The 19,749-nt window shown below is 46.7% G+C and overlaps 2 protein-coding genes and 1 long non-coding RNA gene across 4 annotated transcripts; 1 reads left to right on the top strand and 2 right to left on the bottom strand.

The window, feature by feature from the left end:
* Positions 1 to 343: 343 nt before the first annotated feature.
* Positions 344 to 1,438, bottom strand: LOC120981772. The gene is made up of 2 exons (XR_005774747.1): positions 1,398 to 1,438; positions 344 to 1,365 (listed from the first exon to the last, which is right to left on the bottom strand). It is a non-coding gene; the product is annotated as an uncharacterized LOC120981772 (long non-coding RNA).
* A 2,798-nt stretch (positions 1,439 to 4,236) lies between these two features.
* Positions 4,237 to 8,601, bottom strand: LYSMD1 (LysM domain containing 1). Its single transcript, XM_040411465.1, has 3 exons — positions 8,215 to 8,601; positions 6,185 to 6,471; positions 4,237 to 5,844 (listed from the first exon to the last, which is right to left on the bottom strand). Exons 1-3 carry the CDS (start codon positions 8,377 to 8,379, stop codon positions 5,682 to 5,684), a joined length of 615 nt encoding a protein of 204 aa, XP_040267399.1. The 5' UTR covers positions 8,380 to 8,601; the 3' UTR covers positions 4,237 to 5,681.
* Positions 8,602 to 8,688: 87 nt separating this feature from the next.
* SCNM1 (sodium channel modifier 1) lies at positions 8,689 to 19,177 on the top strand. Of its 2 annotated transcripts, none has more exons than XM_040411454.1 (8): positions 8,689 to 8,797; positions 9,340 to 9,410; positions 9,786 to 9,874; positions 15,828 to 15,925; positions 16,015 to 16,106; positions 16,286 to 16,440; positions 18,697 to 18,820; positions 18,926 to 19,177. In XM_040411454.1, the coding sequence occupies exons 1-8, from the start codon at positions 8,747 to 8,749 to the stop codon at positions 19,023 to 19,025; spliced, it is 780 nt and encodes a 259-aa protein (XP_040267388.1). In that variant the 5' UTR covers positions 8,689 to 8,746; the 3' UTR covers positions 19,026 to 19,177. The 2 variants fall into 2 exon arrangements, with proteins under 2 accessions (XP_040267388.1, XP_040267389.1); XM_040411455.1 differs by having other exon boundaries at positions 16,286 to 16,463.
* Positions 19,178 to 19,749: the final 572 nt, after the last annotated feature.

Below are 19,749 nucleotides of genomic sequence, written 5' to 3'. Positions count from 1 at the left end.
TAAGTTCCCTGTCCGCTCCTGTAAGGGAATTTATAAATTCTGTGGTCCTCTGTGGAGGCAAGGTCCAAAATGAAGAATCCCTTAGCTTGCTTTTACAAAATAAATCTAATAAATCTCTGACCAAATAAACACCACGTCAATGCTGGCTAGAGTCCCACATCACAAAATAAGTATTTTTGTACAGAAGGGTAAAAATGTCCTCCTGAAGAAATTGCCCAGCCACTTGTTGGACAAATGATCGATCAACCAACAGTGACCTTTTCTTATTTCTCCTAAATAAGTATATAGTTGGTAAGTGGTGAAAAAATGGTACCACCTGTTGGATCAAATTTTTCCACCGATGAGACACCTTTTTGTTGGAGTCTCAACTGTGTAGCCAGCCACACAATTTTTTTTATGGGGGCAGTTTTAACATTTGAGTGCGAGTCAACTCAAACATTTATTGTATATATTTTAAATGGGTTCAGCAGGGGGCGATGGTGTGCACAGAAGAAAACTCCTAATTATGGACACTGCACACAAAAATGTATTGTCTTCTGAGGGGCTGTATAATTCAGGTCTTGCTTAGATTAGAGAAACATGGCTGCTGTCTTCCAAAACCAGCACCTGTCCACAGGCTATGTTAGGCATTACAGCTCAACATCAGACACTTTATTGGGTGGAGATGTAATACCAGACACAATCCAAGGTGTTGACAAGATGATCAGTGGTTCATCCATGAAGATGTCCATGAAGGAGCTGTGTTTGGAATGTGTGTCATCTGTAGTCTATGGACACTGCTAGGCTGAAAATTAGTTTCCAGAGCATCTCCTAGCAACAATTTGTGAAACAATGGACCAAACATGGATGGTGTCTGTGCTTTTCAGGGACATCATGCGTGAGGGATCCGTAATCAAGGACAAAATAGGACATGCTTCCATGGTGTCACCACTGACTCACGGTCCATGGAAAACCACTGATGTGTGAATACAAACATAAAAGTCCATGGAGACCACAGACAGCATAGGTACTTGATTCACTGATGCGTGAAATAGGCCCAAGCTATGTTTTTCTAATCCTGGTCAACCCCCTTAACCACTATGTGTGTTAAAGATTTTTTACATTTTTTTTAAAGGGGAAATATGCATTTACTAAATTAGGAAGCCTTCTTTAAACCGCATTTAGTGGTGTAGAAGCTTCGAGGAGCTGTACACGTTCCACAGATGAGGTGCAGTACCAACAACTATGTACTCTTCAGGTACATACAAATGAAATAATTTATTTGTAAATTTAAAAAAAATTAAAACCTTAAAGGGAGTCTGTCATCACATTTTCCCCTTTTTACCCGTTCCCATAGCTCTCCAGCAGCCACATAGTTGATAAAAACTTTACCTTTGTAAGCAGCGGACTTTTAAAACTGGCAAAAATGATCTTTGTTGGATATGTAAATGAGGGCTCGCAAGTGCCCAGGGGCGGCGTCAGCCTCGTTGGTGCCCAGGCAGCTCTGCCTTTTTATCGCTTCCCCCCTGCCCATTTTTTCCCTCTGCCCGCCCATCTTCTTACTGTTTCTCTTGCCGAGATCCCGCGCCTGCCGCTGAGTCCCTTGGCCGGCGCATGCGATGCCCATTTCTGGTACGGCATCGCAGTAATTAATGTGCATGCGCCGGCTAACGCCGCGAAAACACCACAAAGGAGGCGGTCCATGTGCGCATGCGCATTAATTTATTGCGATGCCGTACCAGAAATGGGCATCGCAGTGCGCAAGCGCCGGCAAAGGGACTCGGAATCTCGGCGAGAGAAACAGTAAGAAGATGGGCAGGCAGAGGGAAAGGATGGGCGGGGGGAAGCGACGAAAAGGCAGAGCTGCCTGGGCACCAACGAGGTTGACGCCGCCCCTGGGCACTTGCGAGCCCTCATTTACATATCCAACAAAGATCATTTTTGCCAGTTTTAAAAGTCCGCCGATGCTTATAAAGGTAAAGTTTTTAGCAACTATGTGGCCTGCTGGAGAGCTATGGGAACGGGTTAAAAGGAAAAAATGTGATGACAGACTCCCTTTAAATATTTTATTTTCTATATTTGTAATATATAACTTTTCCATAGATTCCATACATTTTAGGGTATCCATCTTCAAAATGACCTAAAAACAATCAAAATGCCACAATATTATACTTTTTTTGTGCCTTGGTATTGTATTTCTTCAATAAATGCCTTGTTGTGGTATGGGATTTTTATGTTTCATGTGCTTTTCTTTGTTCTTTTTTTGTTACATATGGAAGAAAATCTACTTCCGATGAATGCATTAAAGAGGTTGATCCATAAACATGTATCAGCCATTTACTGGATAAGTAATAAATGTATGATCATTGGAGGTCCTACTCCTGGGACCCCCAGCGATCACAAGAAAGGGGGTCCTGAGTCACCCATTTGAAATGAGCATTGGTTCCCTCCGTTCACTCTCTATGGAACCAAGTACAGTGCTCCGTCAGTCCCATAGTGAATTGAGTGGTAGTGCACATGCCTGACCACCATTCAAACGCGGGACTCTTGTTCTCTTGAGTGGACGAGCCCCCAACGATCATATATATCCAGTGGATAGGTAAAAAATGGTGTTCTCCCAGATGATAAAATGTCACTTGAAGTTCTAAGACAAAAACTTGTCCGCGCCTCGTTTTCTATAGAGCAAACAAAGGAAAACTTCCCTTCCTCGTGATCTACAGAAGTCCTCCTTCTCAGATGTCTAGGATGACAGATGGTAAGAGAGGCTTTGTCTTCAGATTCCAGGGCAAGGTGTGGCGGCTTCATGTATACCTTACGAGCTTTTTTTTTCCGTCTCCCTGGCCTGTGATGTGGAAGGAGGACGAAATTATAATACGTTGGGGGGGGGATTAAAGAGAACCGATCCATCTCCGCTCCACCGGCTGAGGTCACATTGCCGTTATTCAAGGCTTACGTGCACCTGACCATTTATCAAATAAAGCTGCTTCAAAATAGCACAAGGAACGAGGCAAACGGGGTCAGGCCTAATGGATATTTGCCCTAAGATAATTAACTTTCTAATGTCCAACCCTGAGGATGAAAAATGAATGAAGACAAGACGCATAGTTTTTCGTGTTTTTTTAATTATTTTTATTGCCCAACTTTTGACAGTTCACTAAAGATAATATTCTATACAAAATTTCTAGAAAACCATCTCTTTTATCCAAAAAGAATCCGTGGCCGTCTATAGCATTCATGCCAACAGTCCCAATTTTGCTGAAGCACAAAAAGGGTGGGGTTTATATAAACCCCACCCAAAAAAAAACATAAATGGGTATTCCTGGCAGTTTGGGGGGCGTTCCCTGGAGGTGGGGCTTAAACGTTCCAATTTTGGCTGTGCCAAAGTTGACCAGAGGCCGATGGTCTGATGGTTGCTAGGAGATATTGTTTATAAATCTTCAGTTTTTTATCACGGACTTGAAAAACGCATCAAAGCGCATTGCACCCGCGTGGAAACAACTGAACGCAATCGCAGACAAAACTGACTGAACTTGCTTGCAAAATGGTGCGTATTTCCCTGAACGCATCCGGAGCCAATCCGTCACGCTCGTGTGGAAGAGGCCTAAGGGTCCATTCACACGTCCGTAGTGCATTGCGGATCCGCAGTACACCCGGCCGGCACCCCCATAGAAATGCCTATTCTTGTCCGCAATTGCGGACAAGAATAGGACATGTTCTATTTTATTCCGGTGCCGCGGACCGGAAGATCGGCAGCGCGCTCGGGAAATGCGGATGCGGAGAGCAACATAGTGAGCTTTCCCAATCCATTCCGTCCCCATAGAGAATGAATGGGTCCGCACCCGTTCCGCAATGCGGACCCATTATTACGGACGTGTGAATGGCGCCTAAATGTAGCGATAAAATAGTAAGATCACAATACATCAAATGGGCACGTATACGGTAATTATTATTGTGGTCGTGCTGTAGAGAAGGCCCCTTACAGACAAGCATGTCCCTATGCGTTCAGTGAAAACTGCGCGATTTCGCAAACCAGTACATTCATCTTTGTTTGCGAACGCGTTCAGTTTTTTCCGCGCGGGTGCAATGCGTTTTGAACGCGCGTGATAAAAACTGAATGTTTACTAACAGCATCTCTTAGCAACCATCCGTGACAATCGCATCGACATCCGCACTTGCTTGCGGACGCGATGTGTTTTTTTTCACGCAGCCCCATTCACTTCAGAACATGCTGCGATTTTCACGCAACGCACAAGTGATGCGTGAAAACCAACGCTCACCTACACAGACCCATTGAAATGAATGGTTCCGGATTCCGTGCGGGGGCGCAATGTGTTCGCATCACGCATTGCACCCGTGCGGAATACTTGCTCCTCTCAAATGGGCCTTAGTGATCGGAAAGCTGGGTCATATCTAACATGGCCGACCAGCCACAGTTGCAGGGGCTATCCCGACTTAGAGAAGCATGGCTGTTCACAGGATGTGTGTGGTATTGCAGTTCAGCCCCCATTCACTTTAATGGATGTGAGCTGCAATACCACAAGCAACCTATGGACAGTTGTGGCGCTGTTCCTGGGGGGTGTATGAGTTAATAACTAGGCTGATTTACTGTGCAGGTGCCGGGGATACTCTCAGAACTCTGCAGCAGCTATTGAAGACCTTTTCACATATCCACGTCTTGGTACACAACCGTGGTTCAAAGGTCGTTGTCTGCCAGGGCCAGGACTTTGACCTCATTTACTGCTCTGCTGCTTAAAATCTGAGACTAAGGGGGAAATCATCCGTCAATGGGCTTCACCCGAGCTGCAGTGTAACAGACATCCTCGCACATCCGTCCCTGTGAACTATAATATATAAAATTACATAAAAAACATTATTAACAGAAAAAAAAGTGCAGAAAAATGAAGCTAAACCGCAGTAGGAAGCGCTCTAGGCACAAAGACAGAGATTTATTGCATGAAACATTGTACAATGGCGCCCCCTTCTGGTGAATTACTGGAAAGAATGATGCTACCAGCGCTATATATGTAATGTATAATCCTCTCCAAAAGTATGTGCCAAATCCAGCGTAGAGGTCGCCGTAGGATGAAAGTCGGAGGACTGAGGAGGTCAATGTGGCACCTTCACAGGACGTCACCTTTCGGTCAGATGCCTGCCCTCCGAGAGCTTCTCCGTTCATCTGTGAGGCAACGGCAGCAGAAGAACCGCTCATCAGGAGCTGTATACAAGCCTGAGGTGCACAATGCCAAGAGGCTGCTGGAGCCGCGTAAAGCCGGTCCTTATCAGTCCACCTGGTCTCGGAATAAGATGTTTCATGAGCACCTATGGAGGAGATGTTCAGGCGGGCACATACTTTGGCCACGGGGCGTGTAGATCTTAAATGTATGAATAGGGCGTGCCCGTCAGAGAGATGAGGGCCGGTAATATGTGTGCATAGGATTTCTAATTCATAGACCCTGAGATTAAAAAATAAAAAAATAAAAAAAAAAATTGTTCAAAAAACACATTTATATTTGTCCATAAGAAATAAAAATAAAAAAATAAAAAAGGTCAAAAACCTGGATATAACCAATTTAACGCCCTTGGATACCGTGTCTGTTGTAGGTTTATTTCAGATGAGTTTTTTTTGGGGCAGAATTTCCAGAAATTAAAATTTTAAAATAATCGGCAAAATAAAAAAAATAAATAAAAAAATTGCTTAAATATCACAGTTTAAATATCTCATCTTCTCGATCGCGGAGGGTAGACGCCCGCGTGATGATGGTGAGAGGGACAGGTCCGAGCAGGGAACGCTGGGCCGTTTGGGGGGAGTCCTGTCTTCTGAGGCCTTGGTAGCTTGGGTCTGTGGAGGAGTCTTCTTCTTGGGCTCTGAAAAGTACAAACTATGGTCAAAATCCTCTTCTGTAAGTTCTGTTTCGTTGCTGCTACGGTCCCCACTTCCTGCCGCCGGATCGGCGCGCAGGAAATGGTTGGAGATGCCCTCTCAGCCAATCGTTGAGGCCAGGGATAGGCTGAATGTGCATCTCCAGAAGAAGGAAGAGGAGAACCCCTTTAAATCGACGGGGCCACTTACATTAAAACAAAGGCGCTATAGTCTTCGCCAAAAAATTAGAAAATTGGCACTGTAATAATATGGTGGATGTAGCTATATCATAAATGGTCGACCAATCAGATATGAGGTTTAATGATGCTGCTATACGCTACTTACACAGACTCCGCCTCCCGGATCTTCTTGACGGCCGCCCTCTTGGAGACACGGATTCTGGTGTCCAGTTTGGTCATGAAGTCGACGACGGAGACGTCACCCTTGCGTGAGTCCTCGGACGCACTGCGCTGAGGCCGGCTCGCCGCCCCCTCCTTCGCGCCCTGGCCCGCTGTAGAGTGCGCCCCATTGGTCAGCTCTGGTTGTTCGGTGAGGACGGGGATGCTGAGGTATTTTTTAAGGAAGATGGAGTCGTTGGTGTAGAGTCGATTCGCTCTCTTGATCTGCTCGATCTGTGGGGAGAGACACACCCGATTGGAAGAGGAATCTCCAGGTGATTGAGTCATGTGACCTGGCGAGGGGGAAGCGGCCATCTCTTCTTACCACATGATGGTAGTCACATGACTCATCACAATGTCACCGCGCCTTATCACATGGATGAGGCAACGATACACCTCACACCTCCTATCATTACAGTATTGGAAATATTCTGGAAAAACAAAACGTCTGCCTCACAGGTTCCCACCTGACTCTCTCGGCTTCCTAACTGGCCAAGACCCCCCCCTTTCTATATGTGAGATCTATCACGTCATATTAGCGGTCACCAAGAAACGGCGGAAGAGTTAGGCAAGAAGATGGCGTAAGAACTAAAGTTTACTGGAACTTCTCTGTTTTTTTAAGGGGAAGTCCTCATAAACCACAAGTAACAGCAGCAACATCCACATGAGGCTGTCTGGACATTTAAAGAGAAACTGCCCCTGACACAATTACCGCACCCTCTAACACCCCGGACACAGTCACTGCACCCTCTAACACCCCGGAGACAGTCACCACACCCTCTAACACCCCGGACACAGTCGCCGCACCCTCTAACACCCCGGACACAGTCGCCGCACCCTCTAACACCCCGGACACAGTCGTCGCACCCTCTAACACCCCGGACACAGACGCCGCACCCTCTAACACCCCGGACACAGTCACCGCACCCTCTAACACCCCGGACACAGTCGCCGCACCCTCTAACACCCCGGACACAGTCACCGCACCCTCTAACACCCCGGACACAGTCGCCGCACCCTCTAACACCCCGGACACAGTCACCGCACCCTCTAACACCCCGGACACAGTCGCCGCACCCTCTAACACCCCGGACACAGTCGCCGCACCCTCTAACACCCCGGACACAGTCGTCGCACCCTCTAACACCCCGGACACAGACGCCGCACCCTCTAACACCCCGGACACAGTCGCCGCACCCTCTAACACCCCGGACACAATTACCGCACCCTCTAACACCCTGGACACAGTCACTGCACCCTCTAACACCCCGGACACAGTCGTCGCACCCTCTAACACCCCGGACACAGTCGTCGCACCCTCTAACACCCCGGACACAGTCGCCGCACCCTCTAACACCCCGGACACAGTCGCCGCACCCTCTAACACCCCGGACACAGTCGCCGCACCCTCTAACACCCCGGACACAGTCGTCGCACCCTCTAACACCCCGGACACAGTCGTCGCACCCTCTAACACCCCGGACACAGTCGCCGCACCCTCTAACACCCCGGACACAGTCGCCGCACCCTCTAACACCCCGGACACAGTCGCCGCACCCTCTAACACCCCGGACACAGTCCCCGCACCCTCTAACACCCCGGACACAGTCGCCGCACCCTCTAACACCCCGGACACAGTCGCCGCACCCTCTAACACCCCGGACACAGTCGCCGCACCCTCTAACACCCCGGACACAGTCGTCGCACCCTCTAACACCCCGGACACAGACGCCGCACCCTCTAACACCCCGGACACAATTACCGCACCCTCTAACACCCTGGACACAGTCACTGCACCCTCTAACACCCCGGACACAGTCGCCGCACCCTCTAACACCCCGGACACAGTCGCCGCACCCTCTAACACCCCGGACACAGTCGCCGTGTTGCGTGCATGCTGGGAGTTGTAGTTCCACAAGGGCTGCCTGCCGGAGGTCTCTGGGACATGCTGAGACTTCTAGTCCCCCCATTACTCACCGTGACCCCGTACTTTAGGGCCAGCCCCGGCAGCGTGTCCCCCGGCTGGACCAGATGTTCCACCTTCCGGACCCGGGCCGGGGAGTAGGAGGACTGGACCAGGCTGCCATAGGAGCGCGCCCTGGGGCCCCGCAGCAGCCCAGAGTCCCCATCCCTGGAGGCCATGCTTCCTGCAGCACAATCAGGCTCCTTGTCACTGTCACATGAGGAGATAAATCAATTACTACCCTGACTACATGCTGCCATCACATGACCCGGCCTCAGTGACCACCCTCAGCCGCCCTGGAAGCCCCTTCTACTGCACAGCCCTGTCAACAGCAGCTGGCCAGCGGTGACAGCAGCAAAGCACCCTGGGAAGTGTAGTCGCAGCGCCCAGGACAGCCGCAGCGGTCTCAACCCTGAAAATACTACAAGTCCCGGCGTGCAACGGGGCGACGTATCTCGCGAGAAACAGACGCGTCCGCCGCAAGCAAACTACACCTCCCATGATGCTTTGCGCGGCAGTACGTACGGTGGCCGGTTGGTGTTTAGGATGTCGTTTAAACGGGACGGAGACGATGGCAGCCAGCTGAACGTGTTGAAAGTGAGTAGTGGCGGGGTAGAGGGGAGCTACATGAGGACTGCGGGGAAGACGGCTATTTGCTGGGGGACTACAAGTCTAAGAATGTCCTGAGGAGATTCCAGCTACTGCCATGGACATGCTGGGATTTCTAGTGCACTGTGGTAAGGCTAGGGCTATGCTGATAGAGACTTGTTATCTCCCTGCTAAGCGCCATCCATTAATGTAACTCCGCCTCCCTAAGGCAGCGCTTAGTCCCATCTCACCATGGACAACCCCTTTAAGAGCCATGACTTTTTTTTATTATTTTTCCGTTATATAAAGATGGTGGACGCGGGGGCTTCACCGTCCCGCTCCTCCTGCCAGCAGCCGATCCATTTGATGTGGCGGGCACTATACGCCAGCATCTGAGGGGTTAGACAGGATCAGAGGCAGCTCCCATCCCGGCCGTATGTCTCTGCTCATGCTGCGGACCGCCATGAGATTATGAAGGGGTTAAGCGGGCGGAGTCAGAGAATCTAACATGGCTGATACCCTAAAACCTCTCCCTGTTCATTTCCTTATAGAAAAGGAGGGTCGCCGACCTACTGGCCGGTTTCATCCCCGAGGACGAGGCGCTGCTCCTTAATAATGGAAGGTAAGTGACATCCAGGACTCGACAACAGGAAGTGCTCAGGAATGGGGTTGTCAGATGTCACCTGACTCCTCAACTACCTATGTAAGAGCGATGTACAGCTCAGCACGATTCAGCCATGTCTGCCGGTGACGACCGACAACCCCACGCCTGGACATTAGAAGTTGTCAAGGGAAAGAAGAGGCTTTTTCCTGCACGGTATTGTAATGTGAGAGGATGGGCATGCTGGGAGTTGTAGTTTCAGCAGAACCAAAGCCTATAGCTGACTAGGTGTGACACCTGCTCCCTTGTACTTACCTTTCAGTTTATTTTCTCTATAATCCAGACTACTGGGCGCCAGATTAACGGGATTTTCCTGTACGATCCTGTGTTTCTCAGGTACGCCTGCACCGTGTGTCACCACAGGCCGGTCTTCGATACCATCGATATGCTGTCCGTGCACCGGAGTGGAAGGAAGCACGTGGCCTGTGAGTACATGTAGAGCAAATCACCGTCCTGATCCCATGACAACACTGCCTGTCAGTCAGGTGGACACAGTGCACCTACCATCTCCATCCAGGTCCAAGGTGGGGGAGGTTCAGTAATGCACTCCCTGACATAAAATATATCGCACCAGGAAAGCGATAAGTAAGTGTACAAGGTGAGGTGCGCCCTCTAGGCTAGACACAAGGTGAGGTGCGCCCTCTAGGCTGGACACAAGGTGAGGTGCGCCCTCTAGGCTGGACACAAGGTGAGGTGCGGCCTCTAGGCTGGACACAAGGTGAGGTGCGGCCTCTAGGCTGGACACAAGGTGAGGTGCGGCCTCTAGGCTGGACACAAGGTGAGGTGCGGCCTCTAGGCTGGACACAAGGTGAGGTGCGGCCTCTAGGCTGGACACAAGGTGAGGTGCGGCCTCTAGGCTGGACACAAGGTGAGGTGCGGCCTCTAGGCTGGACACAAGCTGAGGTGCGGCCTCTAGGCTGGACACAAGGTGAGGTGCGGCCTCTAGGCTGGACACAAGGTGAGGTGCGGCCTCTAGGCTGGACACAAGGTGAGGTGCGCCCTCTAGGCTGGACACAAGGTGAGGTGCGGCCTCTAGGCTGGACACAAGGTGAGGTGCGGCCTCTAGGCTGGACACAAGGTGAGGTGCGGCCTCTAGGCTGGACACAAGGTGAGGTGCGGCCTCTAGGCTGGACACAAGGTGAGGTGCGGCCTCTAGGCTGGACACAAGGTGAGGTGCGGCCTCTTGGCTGGACACAAGGTGAGGTGCGGCCTCTTGGCTGGACACAAGGTGAGGTGCGGCCTCTTGGCTGGACACAAGGTGAGGTGCGGCCTCTTGGCTGGACACAAGGTGAGGTGCGGCGTCTTGGCTGGACACATGGTGAGGTGCGGCCTCTTGGCTGGACACAAGGTGAGGTGCGGCCTCTTGGCTGGACACAAGGTGAGGTGCGGCCTCTTGGCTGGACACAAGGTGAGGTGCGGCCTCTAGGCTGGACACAAGGTGAGGTGCGGCCTCTAGGCTGGACACAAGGTGAGGTGCGGCCTCTAGGCTGGACACAAGGTGAGGTGCGGCCTCTAGGCTGGACACAAGGTGAGGTGCGGCCTCTAGGCTGGACACAAGGTGAGGTGCGGCCTCTTGGCTGGACACAAGGTGAGGTGCGGCCTCTTGGCTGGACACAAGGTGAGGTGCGGCCTCTAGGCTGGACACAAGGTGAGGTGCGGCCTCTAGGCTGGACACAAGGTGAGGTGCGGCCTCTAGGCTGGACACAAGGTGAGATACGGCATTTAAAGTGGATACAAGACTAGATACTGCCTGTAGCTTGGCGTCTCTCCTAGATATGCGGTGGCTGGGTTTGGGGTGGCTCCCCCGGACATTGTCAAGGTGTCACCACTTGTTGCTGCTCTCCGGAATGGTAAGGTGTGGTCACCCCAATGGGAAATAAGTCCAGAGAGTCAGGGTCTGACGTAACCAGGGTGTTTCTTTACTGGAGGAATTCAGATAGAAAACAATACGGGCGAGGCATAGGGCTGGCTTCTCCAGTCTCCTCCCTGGCAAAGGCATCCTGGTCAAAGGTTGGAGGGCCACAGTCTATAGCACGTTAGTCCAGGTGGCTCCTTGGGCTCAGGGCTGGTGACCCATCAGCATCCCCATCTTGGCGTCTTCTTCTGGTCACTCAGTAGTCTGACAGTCTCCTCTACCAAGCACTGGTCCCTAACTGCAGAACACTGGGGGCTCTGACTGCTCTCCTTATATACTATTTCTAGCTAGACTGGAACCATCTAGTGGGAGGGGGTGGAGTGGATAAGCTCAGCACAAACAAATACAATGTTACAACTCCCGTCTCTCATAGACTTACATTAGAGCTTCAGTGATATTCAAAGGTAATGACACAGCAGATTTTCCAGACATAAACAGGTTTACAGACATAACAGAGCTAAACCAGACATTCAGGTCAGACTGTCTGGTTTTAGTGGTAAACAAGTCAGACTTTTTCCTTCCAAAACAAGCTTTTCTTTAAAGCCTATGATAGTCACCAGCTTCTCATTCAATGCCCCAATAGTCTCTCAGTATTCATTAACCCTTTCCACAGAGCCTCGCAAATACAGTGATAATGAACAGGATATATATCACTATATATATATATATAGTTCTCCAGCTCTGCTATGTCTGCCTTGTTCACAGGAGCCCAGAACTGTACACAGTCCTCCATGTGTGGTCTGACTAGTGATGTGTAAAGTGGTAGGACTATGTTCTCATCACCGCCATCTATGCCCCTTCTGATGCAACCCATTATCTTATTGGCCTTGGCAGCAGCTGCCTGACACTGGTTTTTGCTGCTTAGTTTGCGGTTTATTAAAATTCCTAAATCCTTTTCCATGTCAGTGTTACCGAGTGTTTTACCATTTAGTATGTACGGGTGACTTGCATTATTCCTTCCCATGTGCATAACCTTACATTTGTCAGTGTTAAACCTCATCTGCCACTTATCTGCCCAAGGCCCCAATCTATCCAGATCCCTCTGTAACAGTATACTGTCCTCTGTAGTATATATATAATTTACTGTCCTCTGTAGTATATATACAGTATACTGTCCTCTAGTATATATACAGTGTACTGTCCTCTGTAGTATATAAACAATATTCTGTCCTCTGTATTATATATACAGTATACTGTCCTCTGTAGTATATATACAGTATACTGTCCTCTGTAGTATATATACAGTATACTGTCCTCTGTAGTTTATATATACAGTACTGTCCTCTGTAGTATATATACAGTATACTGTCCTCTGTAGTATATATACAGTATACTGTCCTCTGTAGTATATATACAGTATACTGTCCTCTGTAGTTTATATATACAGTAGTGTATATATACAGTATACTGTCCTCTGTAGTGTATATATACAGTATACTGTCCTCTGTAGTGTATATATACAGTATACTGTCCTCTGTAGTATATATACAGTATACTGTCCTCTGTAGTGTATTTACAGTATACTGTCCTCTGTAGTGTATTTACAGTATACTGTCCTCTGTAGTATATATACAGTATACTGTCCTCTGTAGTATATATACAGTATACTGTCCTCTGTAGTATATATACAGTATACTGTCCTCTGTAGTGTATATATACAGTATACTGTCCTCTGTAGTGTATATATACAGTATACTGTCCTCTGTAGTGTATATATACAGTATACTGTCCTCTGTAGTATATATACAGTATACTGTCCTCTGTAGTGTATATATACAGTATACTGTCCTCTGTAGTATATATACAGTATACTGTCCTCTGTTGTGTATATATACAGTATACTGTCCTCTGTAGTGTATATATACAGTATACTGTCCTCTGTAGTATATATACAGTATACTGTCCTCTGTAGTGTATATACAGTATACTGTCCTCTGTAGTATATATACAGTATACTGTCCTCTGTAGTATATATATACAGTATACTGTCCTCTGTAGTATATATATACAGTATACTGTCCTCTGTAGTGTATATATACAGTATACTGTCCTCTGTAGTGTATATATACAGTATACTGTCCTCTGTAGTGTATATATACAGTATACTGTCCTCTGTAGTATATATACAGTATACTGTCCTCTGTAGTATATATATACAGTATACTGTCCTCTGTAGTATATATATACAGTATACTGTCCTCTGTAGTATATATACAGTATACTGTCCTCTGTAGTATATATACAGTATACTGTCCTCTGTAGTATATATACAGTATACTGTCCTCTGTAGTATATACACAGTATACTGTCCTCTGTAGTATATATACAGTATACTGTCCTCTGTAGTATATATACAGTATACTGTCCTCTGTAGTATATACACAGTATACTGTCCTCTGTAGTATATATACAGTATACTGTCCTCTTCAGTGTTAATTACTTTACACAGTTTAGTGTCATCTGCGAAAATTGATATTTTACTATGCAAGCCTTCTACAAGATCATTAATAAATATATGGAAGAGAATAGGGCCCAGTACTGACCCCTGAGGTACTCCACTAGTGACAGTGACCCCTCCAATACTGACCCCTGAGGTACCCCACTAGTGACAGTGACCCCTCTAATACTGACCCCTGAGGTACCCCACTAGTGACAGTGACCCAATCTGAGTGTGTACCGTTAATAACCACCCTCTGTTTTCTATCACTGAGCCAGTTACTTACCCACATACAGACGTTTTCTCCCAGTCCGAGCATTCTCATTTTATATACTATATAAGTCAGTGCAAGGTAACCCTTTCAATTGAAATAAAGTAGGAAGTTTATAACTTTCAATAGGCAAATGTCCAGACTTCAAAGTACCCCTGCTCCAGGGCACTACAGATACACAATGAGATACGCCCTCTAGCCCGGTTACGAGATGACATGTGGCCTCTAGCCGGTTACGAGATGACATTTGGCCTCTAGCCCGGTTACGAGATGACATTTGGCCTCTAGCCCGGTTACGAGATGACATTTGGCCTCTAGCCCGGTTACGAGATGACATGTGGCCTCTAGCACGGTTACGAGATGACATGTGGCCTCTAGCCCGGTTACGAGATGACATGTGGCCTCTAGCCCGGTTACGAGATGACATGCGGCCTCTAGCCTGGATACAAGGTGAGATGCGCTTCTAGCCCAGATCCTAGCTAAAATACGGTATCTAGCCCAGATCTAAGATGAGATACTGCCTCTAGCCCGGATCCAAGATGAGAGATATGGATTCTAGCTCAGATCCTAGATGAGATACGGCCTCTAGCCTGGATCCATGATGATATACAGTAGGGCATAGAGACACACAGGTGCTGTATGGTATCCTGAGGCACACTTCCCCACAGATGATTCAGCTGGGCCTGTAGATCCTGCACACTTGTAGGTTGTAGGTTGGTGATGCTGGTGTCCCAGCTGGTCCCGATGACCGGGCAGCCGAGGACGTGTTGTAATCTGGGGGAGACATTCCTGGGGAAACCTTCTGTATGGTTGAGCATTATCCTGCTGATAAATGAGGAACATGTGGCCGCAGGATGTCCTTCACATATCACTGAGCTGTTAGTGTCCTTGTATCAGTACTATGGGTGACCGACTGTCGTATGCGATATCTCCCCCAATCATCACTCCAGCAGTTGGGGCAGTGATTCTCTGCACAGGAAAGGCAGGATTGAGGCTCTCACCATGAGGCCTTGATACTCCAACCTGACCATTGTGGGATCCCAAACAGAACCTGGATTCATAGCTGAAGATGATACAGGTCCAATATGAAGCAGTCCAGGATTCTTTTTTATGTCACCACAGCAAACGAAGGCGACGGTGGCAGGCTGTTAATGACGGGACACATAATGGGCACCGTGACACCAAATGGTCTTCTGCTAGACACCTGGACATGGTCCGGGCAGAGACAGGGGTGTAATGAAGGGGCCACTTGTGTCTGGATGGGGGAATAAAACAACCGTGGGAGCTGCCCATGCTTGTCAGAAGTCCAAATGATCCCCTGTGCTGGTATCTGTGTGAGCCGTCCAGAGCCTGGTGACTACATGTGCCCTCACAGTAACACTGCTCCCAACACCCCTTAATAGTTAGGTCAAAACAGCCTAGATGGTGTACATCAACATGACCTTCCTGCTTCTCAGTCCAATGATGTACCCCTTCTCAAAGTCTGTCAACTGGGCAAAATGTCTTTGAGCACATTGTAGTAGCATGTCTAGCACTTAATAATCTGTTACCAAGAGGTACACTACCCAAAAGTAGTCTCTGATAGTCTTGTTATAGGAAGCAAGTCCCAATGTCCAATCAGACACACCTGTAATCATTTATATATCTGCCTGAGACATAACTGCACGATGAGTAGATATCCTCCTTATTTCTCGTGGGGTCATTTTTTGCCCCCGTGGGTTTATGATTCTCTCTCCTGCCCCCCCCCCCCCCCAGATATGCAGAGATTCTATGGGAAGAAGGCGGCTCACAGGAACGAGGTCCAGAAGCGACAGCACGAGCTGTACGTCCGGGCAGAAGAGGCCGGGGAGAAGGTGACTGCACCCGGGGGTGATATTCTATGGTATCTGCTGAGTTAAAGGGGTATTCTCACCTCAAGTCATGACGTGTCCTTTTCCTTCAGCCCCCAGCTCCGCTGCTGGAACAGACCAGGAAGATTACCCAGAATGCATTGCTGAAGGCTGCCCCATATAACAGCTGCTGCACCAGAAGCAGGTACAAGGCAGCGCCGCTGTTCTTAGAGGGATGTTACATTGAAGGGTGTTCTGGCGAGGTTATCTTTCCTACCCCTATTGGCTCTTGTGGTTTGTCATTCCTGCGTCTAGCAGAGATGAGATCCGACAACTCAACTTGATCAAGAAGATTTCCACTTTTTATCTCGCTGTTTATTCCAGGCCAGGAGATGTGAGGAGGACGATCAGTTCTAAGGTGGAGGAGCCGCCCCAATCCTCGCCATCTCCACAGAGCAGCAGTTCAGTATATACTCAGCCGGACCTGCACAAGACCCCACCCGAGACCTCCAGCCCTGATCCAAGGAGCAGCTCCACAGGTGAACATGCTGCTATAACCTGGGTATAAGTTATACATCTTCTTATATATAGTGATATGGAGCATGCTGGTATAACCTGGGCATCTCCTGTATATAATTATATATGTACAGCTGGTATAAGTTATACATCTTCTTGTATACAGTGATATGGACCATGCTGGTATAACCTGGGTATCTCCTGTATATAATTATATATGTACAGCTGGTATAAGTTATACATCTTCTAGTATATAGTGATATGGAGCATGCTGGTATAACCTGGGCATCTCCTGTATATAATTATATATGTACAGCTGATATAAGTTATACATCTTCTTGTATATAGTGATATGGAGCATGCTGGTATAACCTGGGTATCTCCTGTATATAATTATATATGTACAGCTGATATAAGTTATACATCTTCTTGTATATAGTGATATGGAGCATGCTGGTATAACCTGGGTATCTCCTGTATATAATTATATATGTACAGCTGGTATAAGTTATACATCTTCTTGTATATAGTGATATGGAGCATGCTGGTATAACCTGGGTATCTCCTGTATATAATTATATATGTACAGCTGGTATAAGTTATACATCTTCTTGTATATAGTGATATGGAGCATGCTGGTATAACCTGGGTATCTCCTGTATATAATTATATATGTACAGCTGGTATAAGTTATACATCTTCTTGTATATAGTGATATGGAGCATGCCGGTATAACCTGGGCATCTCCTGTATATAATTATATATGTACAGCTGGTATAAGTTATACATCTTCTTGTATATAGTGATATGGAGCATGCTGGTATAACCTGGGTATCTCCTGTATATTATTATATATGTACAGCTGGTATAAGTTATACATCTTCTTGTATATAGTGATATGGAGCATGCCGGTATAACCTGGGCATCTCCTGTATATAATTATATATGTACAGCTGGTATAAGTTATACATCTTCTTGTATATAGTGATATGGAGCATGCTGGTATAACCTGGGTATCTCCTGTATGTAATTATATATGTACAGCTGGTATAAGTTATACATCTTGTATATAGTGATATGGAGCATGCTGGTATAACCTGGGTATCTCCTGTATATAATTATATATGTACAGCTGGTATAAGTTATACATCTTCTTGTATATAGTGATATGGAGCATGCTGGTATAACCTGGGTATCTCCTGTATATAATTATATATGTACAGCTGGTATAACCTGGGCATCTCCTGTATATAATTATATATGTACAGCTGGTATAAGTTATACATCTTCTTCTATATAGTGATATGGAGCATGCTGGTATAACCTGGGCATCTCCTGTATATAATTATATATGTACAGCTGGTATAAGTTATACATCTTCTTGTATATAGTGATATGGAGCATGCTGGTATAACCTGGGTATCTCCTGTATATAATTATACATGTACAGCTGGTATAACCTGGGTATCTCCTGTATATAATTATATATGTACAGCTGGTATAAGTTATACATCTTCTTGTATATAGTGATATGGAGCATGCTGGTATAACCTGGGCATCTCCTGTATATAATTATATATGTACAGCTGGTATAAGTTATACATCTTCTTGTATATAGTGATATGGAGCATGCTGGTATAACCTGGGTATCTCCTGTATATAATTATACATGTACAGCTGGTATAACCTGGGTATCTCCTGTATATAATTATATATGTACAGCTGGTATAACCTGGGCATCTCCTGTATATAATTATATATGTACAGCTGGTATAAGTTATACATCTTCTTGTATATAGTGATATGGAGCATGCTGGTATAACCTGGGTATCTCCTGTATATAATTATATATGTACAGCTGGTATAAGTTATACATCTTCTTGTATATAGTGATATGGAGCATGCTGGTATAACCTGGGTATCTCCTGTATATAATTATATATGTACAGCTGGTATAACCTGGGCATCTCCTGTATATAATTATATATGTACAGCTGGTATAAGTTATACATCTTCTTGTATATAGTGATATGGAGCATGCTGGTATAACCTGGGTATCTCCTGTATATAATTATATATGTACAGCTGGTATAACCTGGGCATCTCCTGTATATAATTATATATGTACAGCTGGTATAAGTTATACATCTTCTTGTATATAGTGATATGGAGCATGCTGGTATAACCTGGGTATCTCCTGTGTATAGTGATATGGAACATGCTGGTATAACCTGGGTATAGATGTATGTGTACATGAAGTAGTTCTCCCCATTTCTCAGGTATGTGCAGACAGTCTCAATCCCAGAAAACCAGTAAAACTAAGAACAAGATTCAGAAAGGTGAAGATTCGAATGACGACCCTGAGAGAAGGCGAGTAATGGAGCACTATTTGTCTCTGAGGAGGTAAGCGTCTCTCTGCCTGGTGCTATCTACCGGTGAGGACTATGGCTCTCTGTGGTGACACCCGTTTGGCACCTTGTGGTAGTTGCTCTCTCCTTCTCTCCACAGCTCTGGGTGGATTCCAGATGGCACAGGGAAATGGGTGAAAGATGAAAATGTGGAGTTTGATTCTGATGAGGAGGAACCTCCAGCAATGCCACCACCATGACACAAGGTCAGGGACAGAGATGCAGAGCGCCCGGCTGGACCTCCGTCACTGGGAACCTCCTTATCTAGTGCTGTACAACTCTTAACTTGCAGTTCATCTCATGGCCTGCTAGAGGGTGCTGTATCTATAAGAATACTTTTCTGTAAGGTAACATATATATGAGCGTTTGTATTTATTGTACTGAAAATAACTTGGAAAATAAAACTATTTTTGTATATTCTTTATTGTCATTTGTTGAGTATTCAGATGTACTGAACTAACAGGAAGTGATATACGTCACATTGTTATCATGAGATAAAGGCCATTCAAGACCGATGGAAAATAAAGAATCAATCAATATTTTTTCCGTGTTAAGAATGAAGATGAAGACCGCCATGATGTGTAAATTGCTAAATGTATCAGTTTGAAGAATTATTACCAACTGAGTAGATGTTGAGTTGAGACTGTGTTATTATTTAGTTAAGCTTATTATACAGACAGCACAATGTCTGTAGGGTTTAGAAAAATGTATTCTGCTTTGGCAGAGGACCTCTATGGTTCCTTTGGGCAATCTTATTTACAGGCAGTGTTGGACCGACAAGAGTCCTAATGTTTAATCCATCTGATGCGGGGTGGTGGGGCGTAAAACGTTCTCTACCCCATCACCGGCTGTCGTTGAGTTATTTTGGACTCAGTTAAAACCCTTGGATTTAGCTATATGAAGTGAGTTATTTCTTCAAGAATA

The sequence above is a fragment of the Bufo bufo genome, chromosome 11 (genome assembly GCF_905171765.1).
Source record: "Bufo bufo chromosome 11, aBufBuf1.1, whole genome shotgun sequence".
NCBI lineage: Eukaryota > Metazoa > Chordata > Amphibia > Anura > Bufonidae > Bufo > Bufo bufo.
The sequence above is the reverse complement of the archived record's forward strand: the minus strand, read 5'-3'. Positions and strand labels throughout refer to the sequence as shown.

Excerpts from the sequence above, each read along its gene's own strand:
- SCNM1 (XM_040411454.1), top strand. The coding sequence starts at position 8,747 with ATGTCGTTTAAACGGGACGGAGACGATGGCAGCCAGCTGAACGTGTTG. Across the intron at positions 15,926-16,014 it reads CAGAAGAGGCCGGGGAGAAG|CCCCCAGCTCCGCTGCTGGA; the intron begins GTGACTGCACCC and ends CTTTTCCTTCAG. Across the intron at positions 16,107-16,285 it reads AGCTGCTGCACCAGAAGCAG|GCCAGGAGATGTGAGGAGGA; the intron begins GTACAAGGCAGC and ends TGTTTATTCCAG.
- LYSMD1 (XM_040411465.1), bottom strand. The coding sequence starts at position 8,379 with ATGGCCTCCAGGGATGGGGACTCTGGGCTGCTGCGGGGCCCCAGGGCG. Across the intron at positions 6,472-8,214 it reads CCCTAAAGTACGGGGTCACG|ATCGAGCAGATCAAGAGAGC; the intron begins GTGAGTAATGGG and ends CTCTCCCCACAG. Across the intron at positions 5,845-6,184 it reads ATCCGGGAGGCGGAGTCTGT|AGCCCAAGAAGAAGACTCCT; the intron begins GTAAGTAGCGTA and ends TGTACTTTTCAG.